The 19,129-nt window shown below is 45.5% G+C and overlaps 1 protein-coding gene across 3 annotated transcripts in view; it reads left to right on the forward strand.

The window, feature by feature from the left end:
• Positions 1–19,129, forward strand: part of RASGRF2 (Ras protein specific guanine nucleotide releasing factor 2) — a 664,746-nt gene that overhangs the window by 455,201 nt on the left and 190,416 nt on the right. For all 3 annotated transcript variants that reach the window (XM_063963919.1, XM_063963920.1, XM_063963921.1), the window contains exons 9-11: positions 10,403–10,521; positions 12,001–12,161; positions 13,904–13,970. In XM_063963919.1, the coding sequence (XP_063819989.1) occupies positions 10,403–10,521; positions 12,001–12,161; positions 13,904–13,970 (347 nt within the window). The remainder of the gene's footprint in view (positions 1–10,402; positions 10,522–12,000; positions 12,162–13,903; positions 13,971–19,129) is intronic.

The following is a 19,129-nucleotide window of genomic DNA, read 5'->3' on the forward strand; positions in this document are numbered from 1 at the left end:
GCTCTAAGCTTAGCAAGACCTCTGCTTCAAGGTCAGCCGGTGTTGATCCAGTCGGACAACATCATGGCAGTCACCCACGTAAACAGACAGGGTGGCACAAGAAGCAGGAGGGCAATGGCAGAAGCTGCAGGGATTCTTCGCTGGGCGGAAAATCATGTGATAGCACTGTCAACAGTATTCATTCCGGGAGTGGACAACTGGGAAGCAGACTTCCTCAGCACGACCTCCACCCGGGAGAGTGGGGACTTCACCCAGAAGTCGTCCACATGATTAAAAAACTCGACAGGTATTGCGCCAGGTCAAGAGACCCTCAGGCAATAGTTGTAGACGCTCTGGTAACACCGTGGGTGTACCAGTCAGTGTATGTGTTCCCTCCTCTGCCTCTCATACCCAAGGTACTGAGATTGATAAGATGGAGAGGAGAAAGCACTATATTCGTGGCTCCGGATTGGCCAAGAAGGACTTGGTAACCGGAACTTCAAGAGATGCTCACGGAGGATCCGTGGCCTCTACCTCTAAGAAGGGACCTGCTCCAGCAAGGACCCTGTCTGTTCCAAGACTTACCGCGGCTGCGTTTGACGGCATGCCGGTTGAACACCGAATCCTGAAGAAAAAAGGCATTCCGGATGAAGTCATCCATATCCTGATCTAAAGCCAGGAAGGATGTAACCGCAAAAACATTATCACCGCAATTGGCGAAAATATGTTGCGTAGTGCGAGGCCAGTAAGGCCCGACGGAGGAAATTCAACTGGGTCGATTCCTACATTTCCTGCAAACAGGAGTGTCTATGGGCCTGAAATTGGGGTCCATTAAGGTTCAGATTTCGGCCCTGTCAATTTTCTTCCAAAAAAAGAGCTAGCTTCAGTCCCTGAAGTTTAGACGTTTGTAAAAGGGGTACTGCATATACAGCCTCCTTTTGTGCCTCCAGTGGCAATTTGGGATCTCAATGTAGTTTGGGTTCCAAAAGTCACATTGGTTTGAACCACTTAAATCTGTGGAGTTAAAATATCTCACATGGAAAGTGGTCATGCTGTTGGCCCTGGCCTGGGCCAGGCGCGTGTCAGAATTGGCGGCTTTATCCTGTAAAAGCCCTTTCTGATTTTCCATTCGGACAGGGCGGAATTGAGGACTCGTCCTCAGTTTCTCCCTAAGGTGGTTCCAGCGTTTTCACCTGAACCAACCTATTGTGGTGCCTGCGGCTACTAGGGACTTGGAGGAATCCAAGTTGCTGGATGTTGTCAGGGCCCTGAAAATATGTTTCCAGGACGGCTGGAGTCAGGAAATCTGACTCGCTGTTTATCCTGTATGCACCCAACAAGCTGGGTGCTCCTGCTTCTAAGCAAACTATTGCTCGTTGGATTTGTAGTACAATTCAGCTTGCACATTCTGTGGCAGGCCTGCCACAGCTAAAATCTGTAAAAGCCCGTTCCACAAGGAAAGTGGGCTCATCTTGGGCGGCTGCCCGAGGGGTCTCGGCTTTACAACTTTGCCGAGCAGCTACTTGGTCAGGGGCAAACACGTTTGCTAAATTCTACAAATTTGATACCCTGGCTGAGGAGGACCTGCAGTTCTCTCATTCGGTGCTGCAGAGTCATCCGCACTCTCCCGCCCGTTTGGGAGCTTTGGTATAATCCCCATGGTCCTTACGGAGTCCCCAGCATCCACTTAGGACGTTAGAGAAAATAAGAATTTACTTACCGATAATTCTATTTCTCATAGTCCGTAGTGGATGCTGGGCGCCCATCCCAAGTGCGGATTGTCTGCAATACTTGTACATAGTTATTGTTACAAAAATCGGGTTATTATTGTTGGGAGCCATCTTTTCAGAGGCTCCTCTGTTATCATACTGTTAACTGGGTTCAGATCACAAGTTATACGGTGTGATTGGTGTGGCTGGTATGAGTCTTACCCGGGATTCAAAATCCTTCCTTATTGTGTACGCTCGTCCGGGCACAGTATCCTAACTGAGGCTTGGAGGAGGGTCATAGGGGGAGGAGCCAGTGCACACCAGTTAGTCCTAAAGCTTTCTTTAGATGTTCCCAGTCTCCTGCGGAGCCGCTATTCCCCATGGTCCTTACGGAGTCCCCAGCATCCACTACGGACTATGAGAAATAGAATTATCGGTAAGTAAATTCTTATTTTCGTCAATTTCATTCCGCCTCACTTTGCTGCCGGAATCTAATAAAAAATTTTAAAAACATGGTTTTTTTTGTGTTTTTTTTTAATTGATAATAGTATATCTATTTATATTAGAAAGGATTATGTACTTGGTTTGTCTATTAGGAGACACAAGTATTATTTATATATTTTTTAAAAGAATATTTTTTTTTAACTGACTAAAATAGAGAGAGCATGGTTTTCAGTGGGATGGGGTGGGAATGGGTTAAAATCAAGAAAAAAAATGTGTGGGTCCCCCCTCTTAAGCATAACCAGCCTCTGGCTCTTTGAGCCGGTCCTGGTTGTAAAAATACGGAGGGGGAATTGACAGGGGATCCCCAGTATCTTTAGAACCATCACCGGGCTCTGCGTCCGGTCCTGGTGCCAAAAATACGGGGGACAAAAGACGTAGGGGTCCCCCGTATTTTTAACACCAGCACCGGGCTCCACTAGCTGGAGAGATAATGCCACAGCCGGGGGACACTTTTATATCGGTACCTGCGGTACCGATATAAAAGTGTCCCCCCTGATTGGCTGAAGGGACCCTCTGTGACAGGAGTCACAGGGGGTCCCAGCATTCGGGGAAAGGGGTCCCATGTGTAAACATGGGACCCCTTTAAGTCCGTGGTCCGGGTAATGCGTTTTCTTTTTTTGCCAAGTACGTGGATTACAAAAAAGAACAGGACACAGCTAAACTGGATTTTGGTGAGTATAATTTTATTTTCAGGTACACCGTGGATTCTACTTGGAGAAGTGGACCGAACCTCGTGTCAACATAGGTAAGTATGTGTGTGTCGGCATGTATGTAATAAAGTTTTACTTTCACGGTGTCTGTGTACTGTTTTTATTTGGGTATTTTTTTTGTAGTAGAACTACAGGTACCAGCGGTCCCCCCCCCCCCGCATGCTGGTACTTGTGGTTCTCCAAGTACAAGCTTGCGATGGAGGCTTGCTGGGACTTGTAGTTCTGCTGCAAAAACAATATTATTTTATTTGACACAAGGCTATCAGCCCCCCATCCGCAGCCCTTGGATGGGGGGGACAGCCTCAGGCTTCACCCCTGGCCCTTGGGTGGCTGGAGGGGGGGACCCCTTGATTTAAGGGTCCCCACTCCTCCAGGGTAACCCGGCCAGGGGTGACTAGTTGGTGATTTAATGCCACGGCCGCAGGGACCGATATAAAAGTGTCCCCCGGCTCTGACTAGTGGAGCCCGGTGCTGGTGTTAAAAATACGGGGGACCCCTATGCTTTTGTCCCCCGTATTTTTGGCACCAGGACTGGACGCAGAGCCCGGTGCTGGTTGTGAAAATATGGGGGATCCCCTGTCAATTTTTCCCCCGTATTTTTACATCCAGGACCGGCTCAAAGAGCCCGAGGCTGGTTATGTTTAGGAGGGGGGACCCCACGCAATTTTTTTCTGGGTTTTTTAATCATTTTTGTGCCGTCCAAAAAGTCGAATCCAGGACACACATATCCGTCAATTGGTCCGTTTTTCGACAGCGGGACTGTCGAATCCGTTTTTTATTGAATATGTCGAATTCGGGTCCCGGCGGGAGGGTATGTGACTGTCGAATTGTGTCGAATTTAAAAACGGTCGAATTCCAGCTGGAATTCGACTGCAATTGCATATACCCCTATATGTTAAACTTGGCAAGGCTTATGTACAGTAATTAAAGTTAATAGTTGTCAACAGGGCGATTCGAGGTGTGTGGGGTTCTAAAGGGAGACATGCATAGGACATAGCATTAATATGTGGGAGCCGCTAGCGAGGGGGGGGGGGGGGCGGTTATGAGTGTCGCAAGTTAAGCATGCTCTTTCTGTGCATGTCTGACTTTAGTTTCGGGATGGGGGGGAAATTCATTTTACTATTGTTATTACTTATTACCAGTTATTTATATAGCGCACACATATTCTGCAGCACTTTACAGGGACTATTTGGCCATTCACATCAGTCCTTGCACCAGTGGAGCTTACAATCTATACTCTCTACCACATGCACACACATTCACACTAGGGTTAATTTTGTTTGGAGCCAATTAACCTACTAGTATATTTTTTGATTGTGGGAGGCAACTGGAGCACCCGAAGGAAACCCATGCAAGCAGGGGAGAATATACAAACTCCACACAGAACATGAATACTAAGTACTGTACTGAGACCAAGATGTATCTATACTTGTCAATTGCTGCATCATTTATAGGTTTCTACAATCTGAATCAAACACACTCTGTTACTGATAACAGTCGCCAGCAGTAGTAATCACAATGCCGTGGATTCTAAGAATGATTGCTGAATTGGTAACCCAGTAAAAATGAATTTCACCTGCAGCAATTCCAGACATTCTGTTCAAAGCAGTATGGAAGAATCATTTAGTACACACTTGTCTAGGTCTCCTGAATTTTGGGACTTCTCCATTACTCCCAGGACAGTAGTCCAGCCTCCCCGATCCAGCCCACTTCCTCAGTGAAGTGAATGGTCTGGCGCTTGATGACGCGTTTCACCATTTTATTTGTTGCCTGGGATTCAGACTGAACTACATTTGTTACCCAGCCTTTAATAGCTGTCATTTCACCTGTGCCGGTTATAGCTTGCTTCTGGCTACATAGGTTCTAGATGTGGTCCTGCAGAAATAGGATGTACCCAGATGTATTCGGGCGCATAGGAATGAGGTGCGTTACTAAGCTGCAGCCAAGTTTAGAGGGAAGTCACTCCCACTGTAACGAAAATACAACAAAAAGAAGGCTGCGCTCAAATAGGAAAGAACAATATTTGTGCCAAATTTGTCAATTTTAAAAAGACAATTTAATAAAAGCCACAATACTATACATTAAGAAACATACAACATGAATTCATGTAATTTAAAAAGGGAATTGTTTACCCTGAGTACTGGATCAGGACGTATATTAGTGATAAGATAAAAGGAATCCGTTCCAAGTGATGCCCTTCATTATAATAGAGTCCAGTAGCAAGAGTCTCTTGTGTAAAGTGAGAGTCCAATGCGTTCTTTGCGTGTACCGTTAGAGGAATTGGCAGTGGTATTAGTCCCGTAGGATTGATGGGTACCTCATGCAGTACGGTTTTTAGATAATGCCTCTCTGAAACTCCTCTGGTTGACTGGCAAATGGCAAGGGCTGGTTCAGATCCAAATAAAAAGTTTTCCTGGTCCAGTAGATAACAACTGACGCGTTTCGCTGCATATAGCTTGCAGCTTTTTCAAAGGTATAGTGAGTTATCTAGGTTACGGGTTTATATACCCTAAACAAAATGGTGGCTTAATTAGCACCTGGTTGCATAGTTCCATTAATCAAATGCAATACACAAAAAAAAAAAACAGTTAAAACATATATAGTTGACAGACCCATCCCTGTAGAGGGGCAACAAATAAAGACAAAATTATGTTTCATGATTTTATTAATATTTTGCTTATAAATAAGATATATTTCATCCAATCATTGAGTTTGTTTACCCCAATGTAGTCTGGGTAACAATTCCTGGAACCCTGTAATAGGCTGGAAGAGGATATCATGTGATTACTTCGTGTCATGTGATGGCCAGTCACATGACCAAACATATGCCTTTATTTACCATATAGGAAATCAGGTTATGGTCCTGATGCAGTGCCTCTTGTGGCTGGGTTTTTACTTATATTCTCTATATATTTATTAACCCTTTCTGTTTAGTGCCTGGTTTGTGTTTTTTTCATTATTAGTATTGATTTGTGTGTCCCATATAACATTTGGTAATCACACTAACATTTGATAAGCCATTACGACCCACACAGATACAATATGTGGCTTTAAGGGTAAGGCGGCTGTTACAGGCAAAGCAGTTGGAACTGGTTGTAGATGCTTATAACAGTGTTACCAGTGTGAGTTATAACAGGGAATAGTTCCCATCCATTCTTTCCACCACCACACTTTGAGAAAACATCTGACAGAGGCATGATGGGACGGTTCTTTTAAACTGGGACTCTCCCCATGAAATGAGGAAGGTTTGGAGGTATAATAAAGTATACCATTTGTTATACATGATGGAGGCAGACGTTTTTGTGGGCCGAACCGATGTTAATGTGAATACAGCCTATTAATTCATTAGGAATTTGTAAAATTGCTGCAATTTGGGCTTCATGTATACAATGATGCCCCTAGTACCTACAGATGTGTCCATGTACACCTCTGCTCAAATTGTACCCCCTTACATCAAGGATTTTGTGACTTAGCAGAGACTTTTTCTTAGAATGTGCGTCTTATTCATAATACTAATGTGACAAAAGTACAATGCAAGGGTACTCACAAGGGACCCACTCAGTCACTGATCTGGGTAAAAAGGCAAAGTTCCCATACGAGGGGCTGCACCATGCCCCTCCGCCACATATCATTATATCATTATGCCTAATCTACATCTTTATACCAATTCATTTGTGGCAAAAGTACTAATGTAATGTGCCTTACACACTGTAAGTGACTTTGTTAGTGGCTACGTTGCAAAAACCCAGAATCAAAACCAATGACGGAGCTGCTGAGTCATGCAAAGTGTCTTGCACCGTATGGCGCTAAACACTAGGGGAATGAGTGCACATCTGTAGTGAATTGATTGCTTTGGCCTTAAGCTAGATCCATTCTGTGGGCGGGATGTATTAACATACATCGCCGCCCATCGCAGCGATGTTGATCCCATATGTACTAACATATATGCGATCAGCATCACAATGCGGTGACAGAGGCCCCCCGCGATACCTGTGAGGTGGTCTGCAGGGTGTCTCCGGCACCTCCCTGGGCTCTCCTTCTCCTCAGCTGCCGGAAACAAGGCAGCAGGCTGTCCCCGGCGCGGCGGAGGCAGCGGGTTGTGGCGGCCGGCAATAAGAAGCCCATAGGCTTCTATAGGGTAACGCCATCCAAAGATGGCGATACCCTGGGCAGCGAAATCCCGGCAGCCAGGTCTTAGTACATTTGAAAATGCGCTAAAACCCCCACTGGGGTTTTACCGCATTTTTTCCTTAGTACATCCCGCCCTGTGTAAGCATAAACTCTTATTCAGCATAAAACCTTACTTTGCCCCTCTCACTAACATAGGCAGCACTATTTAGGCAGCAAGGTTGGCATAGTGGTTAGCATTACTGCATCACATAACTGAGGTTTGGATTTAATTTCCACCATAGCCCTAACCTTGTGGAGTTTGTATATTCTCCCCGTGCTTGCGTGGGGTTCCTCTGGGTACACCAGTTTCCTTCTGCTGGTAGGTTAATTCGCTAATGACCAAATTAACCCTAGTGCAGTGGTTCGGACCTTAAGGAGCAATGACGGTGCAGGTTTTAAGTATATCCATGCTTGGCCAAAGGTGACTTAATTAGTACCTCAGTCAATATTTAAAGTTTGGGAACCCCTGCCATAGTGTGTATGTGTGTGTCTAAAGCCGGATACACACTGGGCGACCTCAGCTAGTTAGCACTCAGTTCTATATTGCTAATTAGGGGAGATCGCCAGTGCATACACACTGAACTATATAGATGTACGATATTGTTCAGTGACGTAATCTCCCTCACTCCCTGAACATGCAACTTAACTATATAGTTAACATTGAGCTGCATGTTTGGTAAATCATGGATGAATGAGAATGACCCGCGGGTGCCCGCATCGTTCATCGTTCATCCATACACACTGGATGATATGAATGATGGATCTTTTAAAAAAAGATTGTTGTCGTTCATATCTTCTAGTATGTCGCCCAGTGTGTAGGGGGCTTAAGTAGTAGGGAATATAGATTGGGGCAGGGATTGATGTGAATGGCCAGATATTCTCTATAAAGCGCTGTGGAATATGTGTGCGCTATATAAATAACTTAATAAATACATAATTTTTATGAAGCCAAATATCTGTCAAAAACACCAGAGTGAAATTTTTTCTTCTTTCTTCCTTACTAACCTATTTTGTTCCTTGTTCATTCTAGTGAAATGCGTTAGTTATACTTGCAGAAATTTCACTTTGTCGCCTTTAGTAATGTTTTTTTCTGGATTTAACAATCTATCGGCCTAATATTTTAAATATCGGACTCTAGCTGGAACTCCCTTCTTTAGTCAGGGTTGCAACTAGGGGGGCCTAGGGGGGGCACACGACCCGGGCACAGGATTTGAGGGGGTTGCTGAGATACATACCCTCCAACGCCACAGTTTTGCAGGGCAAAGCAGACCCCATGTCATCTCTATAACAGCGCTGCGGCACAGACTCCCGCAGCACTGCTGAACTGACTGGTGGCTCCATTCTATGGTGGTCATTCCGAGTTGATCGCTCGCTAGCAGTTTTTTGCAGCCGTGCAAACGCTATGCCGCCGCCCACTGGGAGTGTATTTTAGCTTAGCAGAAGTGCGAACGAAAGGATCGCAGAGCGGCTACAATTTTTTTTGTGCAGTTTTAGAGTAGCTCAAAACCTACTCAACGCTTGCGATCATTTCAGACTTTTTAGTTCCTGTTTTGATATCACAAATATGCCCTGCGTTCGCCCAGCCACACTTGCGTTTTTTCTGCCACGCCTGCATTTTTACGAACACTCCCTGAAAACGGTCAGTTGACACCCAGAAACGCCCACTTCATGTCAATCACTCTGCGGCCACCAGTGCGATTGAAAAGCTTAGCTAGACCCTGTGTGAAACTACATAGTTCGTTGTAATAGTACGTCGCGCGTGCGCATTGCGACGCATGCGCAGAAGTGCCGTTTTTTTGCCTCATCGCTGCACAGCGAACGAATGCAGCTAGCGATCAACTCGGAATGACCACCTATGTGTGCTCTATGGCATCGCTGCGGGGACAGACTCCCACAGCACTACTGAACTGACTGGCGGCTCCGTTCTATGTGTGCTCTATGGCAGCACTGCGGGGACAGACTCCCGCAGCACTGCTGAACTGACAGGCGGCTTCGTTCTGTGTGTGATCTATGGCAGTGCTGCAGGGACAGTCTCTCGCAGCACTGCTGAACTGACAGGCGGCTCCGTTTCTTTGTGTGCTCGGGGTGTATTATTATGTATAGTATATACATAGCATGCCCAGCAGTAGGAATGGGGTCTGCCAGCCGTCACAGGACCCAGGAACAGGTGAGCACTCTGCCATGGTGATATGTAACCGGTCCCTCTTATATAATCAATGAAAGCCTTTTATACAATGTACAGTGGGCCTGATTAAGAGATGGATGGAATTGCAGTGTCACAAACAAGCGGCTTTGTAATTCTGCCCACCAAAATGCAAATGCAGCAGGAGGTGTCTATGGACGCTGCCTCGGATCACCATCGAGAACATCGGACTAGTGTACATATCTGAATCAGGCCATATGTGTATTAGTAATGATAATACAGGGTCACCAGCTGTTATGAGGGGGAACGCCAAATTATCGTCGTGCCCCGGGTGACAATAATCCTAGTTTCGGTCTTGCTTTATAGATTGATGTCATTCTGATGGGATAGATCATTCTAACTGTTGGACAATCCCCAGAACTTGTGTTGTACGGCTTTAAGATCTGATATACATACTTGTCACAGCTTGTGTGTAACCTTAGTAGCTTGGCAGTAATAATAGAGCCATCTGCTGGAAGTTAGTCAGGGGACAGATAGGCCTAGATAATGACAAAAATAAATTATTGTTAGTGTAAGGAAATGTCTTTTTTAAGTGTGAATTATACTATGCAATAACTCCCCTTGGTGATATTTACATAGTAACGTGTAGTTGTACAGCTGCATTAATGTCACTGTAGCAGCGTTATGCCTGGGTATAAAGTGCACCTGTCAGTTTACTAGAAATGTATATGTCGGTGCATCCACTAGTTCCCTATGTATCGGTTTGGGTTTGTTTTATTATAGCTGACTATTCATTGAGCATGTGCTGGGTGTACTGTACGTTGCTGCATTACAGTGAAATAGCAGCAGCAATTAATGGTGGCCACACTTGCTGCACTTTGGAAGATAACAGCATCAACACACATGTTCTGTACTTTGGCTGCTTCCACACAACCCCCCCCCCCCCCCAGCCCCCATGCGTCCCACCTTGGCTTCACGAAAAGACGTGCATGTCCATTTAAAAATAAAGTTGTAGGGTTAAAAAACTGTTTATGATTTTATCTGTGTTGAATTGTGATCAGTATAGATTCCCATGACAACTGTTTCTGAAGGCATAGCTATTACACAGACACGCACACACCCTGTATATACTGTACGTCTTATCACTAGTGAGACTGAATGGATGAGCCTGCTCTTGTGCTGTACAGGGTGATGCACGATGAAGTCAGCGACACAGAGAACATTCGTAAAAACCTCTCTATTGAAAGAATGATTGTGGAGGGCTGTGACATATTACTAGATACAAGCCAGACCTTTGTACGCCAAGGTAAGAAATTGATATAACCTATAATGTATTTCTCACCAGTGTTTCCATAACAAACAGTTTTCACTAGATGGGACTGCCTGCAGCTGTTTCCATGTGCAAAGTATGGATTCCAGATTTTTCTATTTGATAATATTAGTTTCTAGACCGCCTCTTCCATCCAGTTTTACAACTCGCATTTTACAGAAAGCATGATAAATATTGATGTCCTTCCAAATAGTCACAGTTTACACAGGTACCAGTAATTACCTAAAAATCTTTTTTGGCCAGATATAATGACATTAACAACCCCTGAGACGGCCGTACCAGAACAAGAATTACTCCGGTGATTGTACTGCTGTAAGCCTGGGTTTGGCTTCAGTTAGATTGTAGCTATTCATCATGTATACATGAGAATGTCAACATGTAACGTGTTGAATCTTGACCATGTTGACATAGAGCATGTCTACACTGATGTAGCGTCGACATGCTAACAGTGTCGACAAGCGACAATGCAGCTGTTCCCGCAGTAGTACACCTACGATAAACCGGACCCTAGGCCTAACCCTAACCTGGTGGTGTTTGCTGTTTAGTTGCAGGTTGTGGCTTTAGGACCTTATTTAGTATCAGTTGCTGTTTTGCTCTTTTATAAAAACTGCAACTGCTTGCGATCGCATGCTGGGGGCTGTCCAGCACAGGGTAAAGCCACCCAGCATGCAAATGCCCGGCAGCGCTGCGATCGCAATTCAATTGCGATCGCATTGCTGAATTGTGGATGCCCCCTGCCTCTGCAGCCTGGCTGCGAAGACAGGCTTGGAGCAGCCATTTTTCATGTTGCAGCTTTGCCCCTAACCCGCCCCCCGTTTACGAAGGCACACGGCCCTGCAGCGCTGAGTCAATGCCCACCTGCAATGCCACGTTGCCACCCCGTTCTGCCCCGCAAACACCTCTGCCTGTGAATCAGGCAGAGGCGTTTGGATCACTGAGATGCATCTTCCTGGCCCGCGCATGCAGGTCCTGCACGTGCGCACTAGGGTGGGACCAAGGAGAATGCGATCGCATCAAGCGGCGTATGCTGCTGAATAAGGTCCTTAGTCACAGGTTGTAGCTAATGACGCAAAACAGCATTTGTGGCGCTATGTATGTCCCTAACCTATGTTGCCATTTCGCTAAAATGTCAGCATTTCACTTGTTAACATTTGCAATATCAACATTGTGGACGTTTTGCAGATGCCGACATCATAATTGTCAACATTGTGCTGCTGACACTGTGACTGTTGACTTGCGGAACACATCCTGTGGAAATATGTTTCCCTATAGTGTTCATGGGTAAGCAAATCCCAGGAAAGAGCTACCCCCAGAGATATTATCACCAGCGGGGACTCCTGTTGCACAGGCCAAAGGCCATTATTGGTTTTTGTGGCAGTAGAAGATGATAATAGGCCCAGTAGAATGGCAGTTCTATCCTTTGGTTTGTGTAAAAGACGTGTACATTTATTCCAGGTACCCTGATCCAGGTCCCTTCAGTTGAGAGAGGAAAGCTAAGCAAAGTCCGCCTGGGGCCACTGTCTCTGAAAAGAGAAGGCGAAAGACAATGCTTTTTATTCACAAAACATTTCTTAATATGTACGAGAAGCTCGGGCGGGAAACTGCATTTACTGAAGGTAAGACCTGCCCTAGTCTGCGCCTAATACTCACAGATAGCTGCTTTCTGGTAAACGCATGCCTCCCAACTGTTCCCATTTCAGTGGGACAGCCTCAGTGTGTGCGATTGGCATGTTCATCCTGATTGGCAGGAAATATTTCCTGTACCACATACCGGAGCCTTCAGTTCATGCGGCAATAAAACAGGGTTTTTTCCTTAGAGGTAAGGGATGAATATGGGAGGGTGGCCTAATCTGCCAGAAGTCCAGGAGGTTACCTGAAATTAAGGGGTCTTCATATAGCCAGGACAGCAAGCAAGTATGACTTATGTTGACAGATGCTAAAATGATGCCATATTTGTATACACATAAATCAGTACTCCCACTTTGCATAAATTGCAGGCATTACTTTACATTTCTATATGGCAGCAGAGTTTGGCACCCTTACAACTTGGCATCCATGTCACTTGGCTTACCGGCATATTCTTACACACCCCTCCTGGGAGCCAATTGACATGCTTCCTGGTCATGTGATCATTGTGGTAACAAACCACAGCAGTCACAGTCAAGGGGGTACATTTACTAAGTGGCAGTTTTTGCAATCCGCCACTTCTCTCTGTTTTCTATCACAAAATTTCAAACTGCAAGGATATTAAAAGCAAAACGCGCCTGGTCCTCAAGATTGTGTAGTATATTAGGGGTCAGACATCTTTTAGTTTTTTTTTCAGATAGGAAAACAAAAATCAGATACTAGCTTAATATGCTCAAGAATGGAGTGTAAGAAAAGTAATCTTCTTTTATTATAATAAACTAATGTGATGGTGCCAATCGTGTGTACCAGAATGTACAGTAATATAGATAGGGCCTATCTGTCTTTACGTGGACACGTCTCAGGATACATCTTTGGCCCTGTCCGTCCCAACAGTGAGAGTCGGTGAGGGAGGGAGGTGTTCACCTGCCGCCACTGCTCACACCAATCTCAGGACAGCCCATTATACAGATAAGATTATTTCTTTCTTTCTTTTTTCCACTTGAGGAGTTCTTGGGGTGCCCAGGTTATTCAGTATTCTTGTAGCACAGAAAATACATATTGACGTAATGGATAAATACTGTTGGTAAACGTCTCATTTAATTAACTGCGCTTGTGGTTGGGATAACCTGGCAAACATATTTTAATTAAGATAATGATGATAATGTCTGAGCCCTGGAAGTTTAATTAATAATTTGCAGTGTTTCTGCATGGCGGCATGTTTTATTATGAGCAGTATTAATTAAAGCAGATGGGGAAATATTTCTTATAAATTACATGGAGGCAAAGGTAAATTGGTGGCAATGGGACGCTCTTTGTGAGAGCCTGTGACTGGTTAATGGGTTAGAGCATCTGCACCCGTAGGCTAAGGTAAGTACACATTGCAAATGCCTTGTTATTTGCCTGTAGACAAGTAAAAAAAAGTATTAAAACCAAACTGGGTTTATGTGTGTCCTATACAAGTTAAATGAACATACTGCATAAATTCAGGCATTTATTCTCTTATTTTGTGCAGTGATGTCACATTTCTTTATCTGTGCTAAACTTACATTAGAAACGCATCAGAAATGCACCATGGTAACACCAATAACACCAATGTTTATGTAGCCTTTGACTTCAGTGCTCTATATCTGGCCCCGGATTGGCTCTCCTAATGTAGTTCTTGTGTCCTATCAGTGCACAGCCTGAGCAGTCACATTATTTGCATTGATGTAATGGGATTTGATTTGTTCAGGCAGGTGGGGTTCTCTCTCTGATAGAATGTACGCTGATTGAAGAAGCAGATATGAACGATGATGACTGTAAGTAACATCTACTTCTTTTGTTATTTTTTTTTAGACAAATTGTCATACTAAATGAAAGCGGAATCATATTAAAATCTCATTGCTAGAACTTAAACAGAACTGATTCCGAATTGTAATGAAACTTGATGTGTTTGGTTTCTTGCTCAATAAAACACCTTATCTTACCAATGAGTTATTAAAATGGTGTTCCTTGGTAACTTCAACCAACTTAGGGGGACATTTACTAAGCAGTGATAAGAGCGGAGAAGTGAGCCAGTGGAGAAGTTGCCCCATCACCCAATCAGCAGCTCTGTATAATTTTATAGTATGTAAATTATAGATGTTACTTCAGTGCTGATTGGTTGCCATGGGCACTTCTCCTGTGGCTCACTTCTCCGCTCTTATCACTGCTAAGTAAACGTCCCCCTAAGTTACAAGGGCCTTTTTATTAAACATAAGCCATAGGTAAGTTTTTCTATTGCCGCTAAAGACTTCCTGTCGCCATAATCCATTAATAAAGTATTGTTGATGTGTTACTCAACTGCGCTGGATGGGAGCAATAAGCGTTGACTTACCTCTTTACCAGGCCAGTTTCAGGGAATGTGCATATGCGAGATCTGGTAAACCTTATATAAAGAAATTAAAATTTTAAAAAAGTCAGTATTTTTACAAAATATAAAACATATTTGACAATAATTCATATGTGAAAAAAATTATCCATCTGATTTTTTACTTTTCTTCTATTATCTCAGGTTGACGATAGTAGAAGAAAATAAGATTTTACTCACCGGTAAATCTATTTCTCGTAGTCCGTAGTGGATGCTGGGAACTCCGTAAGGACCATAGGGATAGCGGCTCCGCAGGAGACTGGGCACAACTAAGAAAGCTTTAGGACTACCTGGTGTGCACTGGCTCCTCCCCCTCTGACTCTCCTCCAGACCTCAGTTAGGATACTGTGCCCGGAAGAGCTGACACAATAAGGAAGGATTTTGAATCCCGGGTAAGACTCATACCAGCCACACCAATCACACCGTATAACTCGTGATACTATACCCAGTTAACAGTATGAATAATAACTGAGCCTCTCAACAGATGGCTCAACAATAACCCTTTAGTTAAACAATAACTATATACAAGTATTGAAGACAATCCGCACTTGGGACGGGCGCCCAGCATCCACTACGGACTACGAGAAATAGATTTACCGGTGAGTAAAATCTTATTTTCTCTGACGTCCTAGTGGATGCTGGGAACTCCGTAAGGACCATGGGGATTATACCAAAGCTCCCAAACGGGCGGGAGAGTGCGGATGACTCTGCAGCACCGAATGAGCAAACTCAAGGTCCTCCTCAGCCAGGGTATCAAACTTGTATACTTTTGCAAAAATGTTTGAACCCGACCAAGTAGCTGCTCAGCAAAGTTGTAAGGCCGAGACCCCGAGAATGGGCTTTTACAGATTTAGGGTGCGGCAGTCCAGCCGCAGAATGTGCAAGTTGAATCGTGCTACAGATCCAGCGAGCAATAGTCTGCTTAGAAGCAGGAGCACCCAGCGTGTTGGGTGCATACAGGATAAATAGCGAGTCAGTTTTCCTGACTCCAGCCGTCCTGGAAACATATATTTTCCAGGCCCTGACTACGTCCAGTAACTTGGGAGTCCTCCAAGTCCCACGTAGCCGCAGGCACCACAATAGGTTGGTTCACAAGAAAAGCTGATACCACCTTAGGAAGGAATTGGGAACGAGTCTTCAATTCCGCCCTATCCATATAAAAATCAGATAAGGGCTTTTGCATGACAAAACCGCCAATTCTGATACACGCCTGGCCGACGCCAAGGCAAACAGCATGACCACTTTCCACGTGAGGTATTTTAGCTCTACGGATTTAAGTGGCTCAACCCAATGCGGCTTCAGGAAATCCAACACCACGTTGAGATCCCACGGTGCCACTAGAGGCACAAACGGGGGCTGAATATGCAGCACTCCCTTAACCAAAGTCTGAACTTCAGGCAGTGAAGCCAGTTCTTTTTGGAAGAAAATGTACAGAGCCGAAATCTGGACCTTAACGTAACCCAATTTTAGGCCCGTAGTCACTCCTGACTGTAGGAAGTGCAGAAATCGACCCAGTTGAATTTCCTCCGTTGGGGCCTTCCTGGCCTCACACCAAGCAACATATTTTTGCCATATGTGGTGATAATATTTTGCAATCACATCTTTCCTAGCCTTAATCAGCGTAGGAATGACTTCCTCCGGAATACCTTTTCCTTTAGGATCCGGTGTTCAACCGCCATGCCGTCCAACACAGCCGTGGTAAGTCTTGGAACAGGCAGGGCCCCTGCTGTAGCAGGTCCTGTCTGAGCGGCAGAGGCCATGGGTCCTCTGAGATCATTTCTTGAAGTTCCGGGTACCAAGCTCTTCTTGACCAATCCGGAACCACGAGTATAGTTCTTACTCCTCTCCTTCTTAGTATTCTCAATACCCTGGGTATGAAAGGCAAAGGAAGGAACACATACACCGACTGGTACACCCACGGTGTTACCAGAGCGTCTACAGCTATCGCTTGAAGGTCCCTTGACCTGGCGCAATATCTTTTTAGCTTTTTGTTGAGGCGGGACGCCATCATGTCCACCTGTGGCCTTTCCCAATGGTGTACAATCATTTTGAAGACTTCTGGATGAAGTCCCCACTCTCATGGGTGGAGGTCGTGCTTGCTGAGAAAGTCTGCTTCCCAGTTGTCCACTCCGGGAATGAACACTGCTGACAGTGCTAATACATGATTTTCCGCCCATCGGAAAATCCTTGTGGCTTCTGCCATCACCATCCTGCTTCTTGTGCCGCCCTGCTGGTTTACATGGGCGACCGCCATGATGTTGTCTGACTGGATCAGCACCGGCTGGTGTTGAAGCAGGAGTCTAGCCTGACTTAGGGCATTGTGAATGGCCCTTAGTCCCAGAATATTTATGTGTAGGGAAGTCTCCTGACTTGACCATAGTCCTTGGAAGTTTCTTCCCTGTGTGACTGCCCCCCCAGCCTCGAAGGCTGGCATCTGTGGTCACCAGGACCCAGTCCTGTATGCCGAATCTGCGGCCCTCTAGAAGATGAGCACTCTGCAGCCACCACAACAGCGACACCCTGGCCCATGGAGACAGGGTTATCAGCCGATGCATCTGAAGATGCGACCCGGACCACTTGTCCAACAGATCCCACTGGAAGATCCTTGCATGGAACCTACCCAATGGAATTTCTTCGTAAGAAGTTACCATCTTTCCCAGGACTCGCGTGCATTGATGCACCGACACCTGTATTTGTATTAGGAGGTCTCTGACTAGAGATGACAACTCCTTGGCCTTCTCCACCGGGAGAAACCCTTTTTCCTGTTCTGTGTCCAGAACCATACCCAGGAACAGTAGACGCGTCGTAGGAACCAGCTGCGACTTTGGACTATTCAGAATCCAGCCGTGCTGTTGTAGCACTTCCCGAGATAGTGCTACTCCGACGAACAACTACTCCCTGGACCTCGCCTTTATAAGGAGATCGTCCAAGTACGGGATAAGTATAACTCCCTTTTTTTTTTGAAGGAGTAACATAATTTCGGCCATTACCTTGGTAAATACCCTCGGTGCCGGGGACAGACCAACGGCAACGTCTGGAATTGGTAATGACAGTCCTGTACCACAATTTTGAGGTACTCCTGGTGAGGAGGGTAAATGGGGACATGCAGGTAAGCATCCTTGATGTCCAGTGATACCATGTAATCCCCTTCATCCAGGCTTGCAATTCGTATATAAGTGTTCAAGGATTTCAATTTTAGAATGGGTCTCACCGAACCGTCTGGTTTCGGTACCACAACATTGTGGAATAGTAACCCCGGCCTTGTTGAAGGAGGGGTACCGTGATTATCACCTGCTTGAAGTACAGCTTGTGAATTGCCGCCAGTACTACCTCTCCACGAGGGCAGCAAGCAAGGCTGATTTGAGGTAACGGCGAGGGGGTGTCGCCCCGAAACTCCAGCTTGTATCCCTGTGATACTACTTGCAGAACCCAGGGATCCACCTGTGAGCGAGCCCACTGGTCGCTGAAGTTCCCGAGACACACCCCCACCGCACCTGGCTCCACCTGTGGAGCCCCAGCGTCATGCGGTGGACTCAGAGGAAGCGGGGAAAGATTTTTGATCCTGGGAACTGGCTGTCTGGTGCAGCATTTTCCCTCTTCCCTTGTCTCTGTGCAGAAAGGAAGCGCTTTTAACCCGCTTGCTGTTCTGAAGCCGAAAGGACTGTACCTTATAATACGGTGCTTTCTTAGGCTGTGAGGAAAACTTGAGGTACATTTTTTCCTTCCCAGCTGTTGCTGTGGATACGAGGTCCCAGAGACCATCCCCAAACAATACCTCACCCTTATAAGGCAGAATCTTCATGTGCCTTCTAAAGTCAGCATCGCCTGTCCACTGCCGGGTCCCTAATACCCTCCTGGCAGAATGGACATTGCAATAATTCTGGATGCCAGCCGGCAAATATCCCTCTGTGCATCCCTCATATATAAGACAACATCTTGAATATGGTCTATGGTTAGCAAATAGTATCCCTAGACCACGCTGCAGCAGCACTATCCATGCTGAGGCAATTGTAGGTCTCCGTAAAGTACCTGAGTGTGTATATACAGACTTCAGGATAGCCTCCTGCTTTTTATCAGCAGGTTCCTTCAAAGTGGCCGTATTCTAAGACGGCAGTGCCACCTTTTTTGACAAACGTGTGAGCGCCTTATCCACCCTAGGGGATATCTCCCAACGTGACCTATCCTCTGGCGGGAAAAGGTACGCCATCAGTAACTTTTTAGAAATTACCAGTTTCTTATCGGGGGAACCCACGCTTCTTCACACACTTCATTCACTCATCTGATGGGGGAACAAAACACTGTCTGCTTTTTCTCCCCAAACATAAAACGCCTTTTTTGTGGTACCTGGATTAATGTCAGAAATGTGTAACACATTTTTCATTGCCGAGATCATGCAACGGATGTTCCTAGTGGATTGTGTATATGTCTCAACCTCGTCGACACTGGAGTCAGACTCCGTGTCGACATCTGTGTCTGCCATCTAAGGTAGCGGGCGTTTTTGAGCCCCTGATGGCCTTTGAGACGCCTGGGCAGGCGCGGGCTTAGAAGCCGGCTGTCCCACAGCTGTTA

Source organism: Pseudophryne corroboree, chromosome 1 (genome assembly GCF_028390025.1).
Source record: "Pseudophryne corroboree isolate aPseCor3 chromosome 1, aPseCor3.hap2, whole genome shotgun sequence".
In the NCBI taxonomy this organism is placed as follows: Eukaryota; Metazoa; Chordata; class Amphibia; order Anura; family Myobatrachidae; genus Pseudophryne; species Pseudophryne corroboree.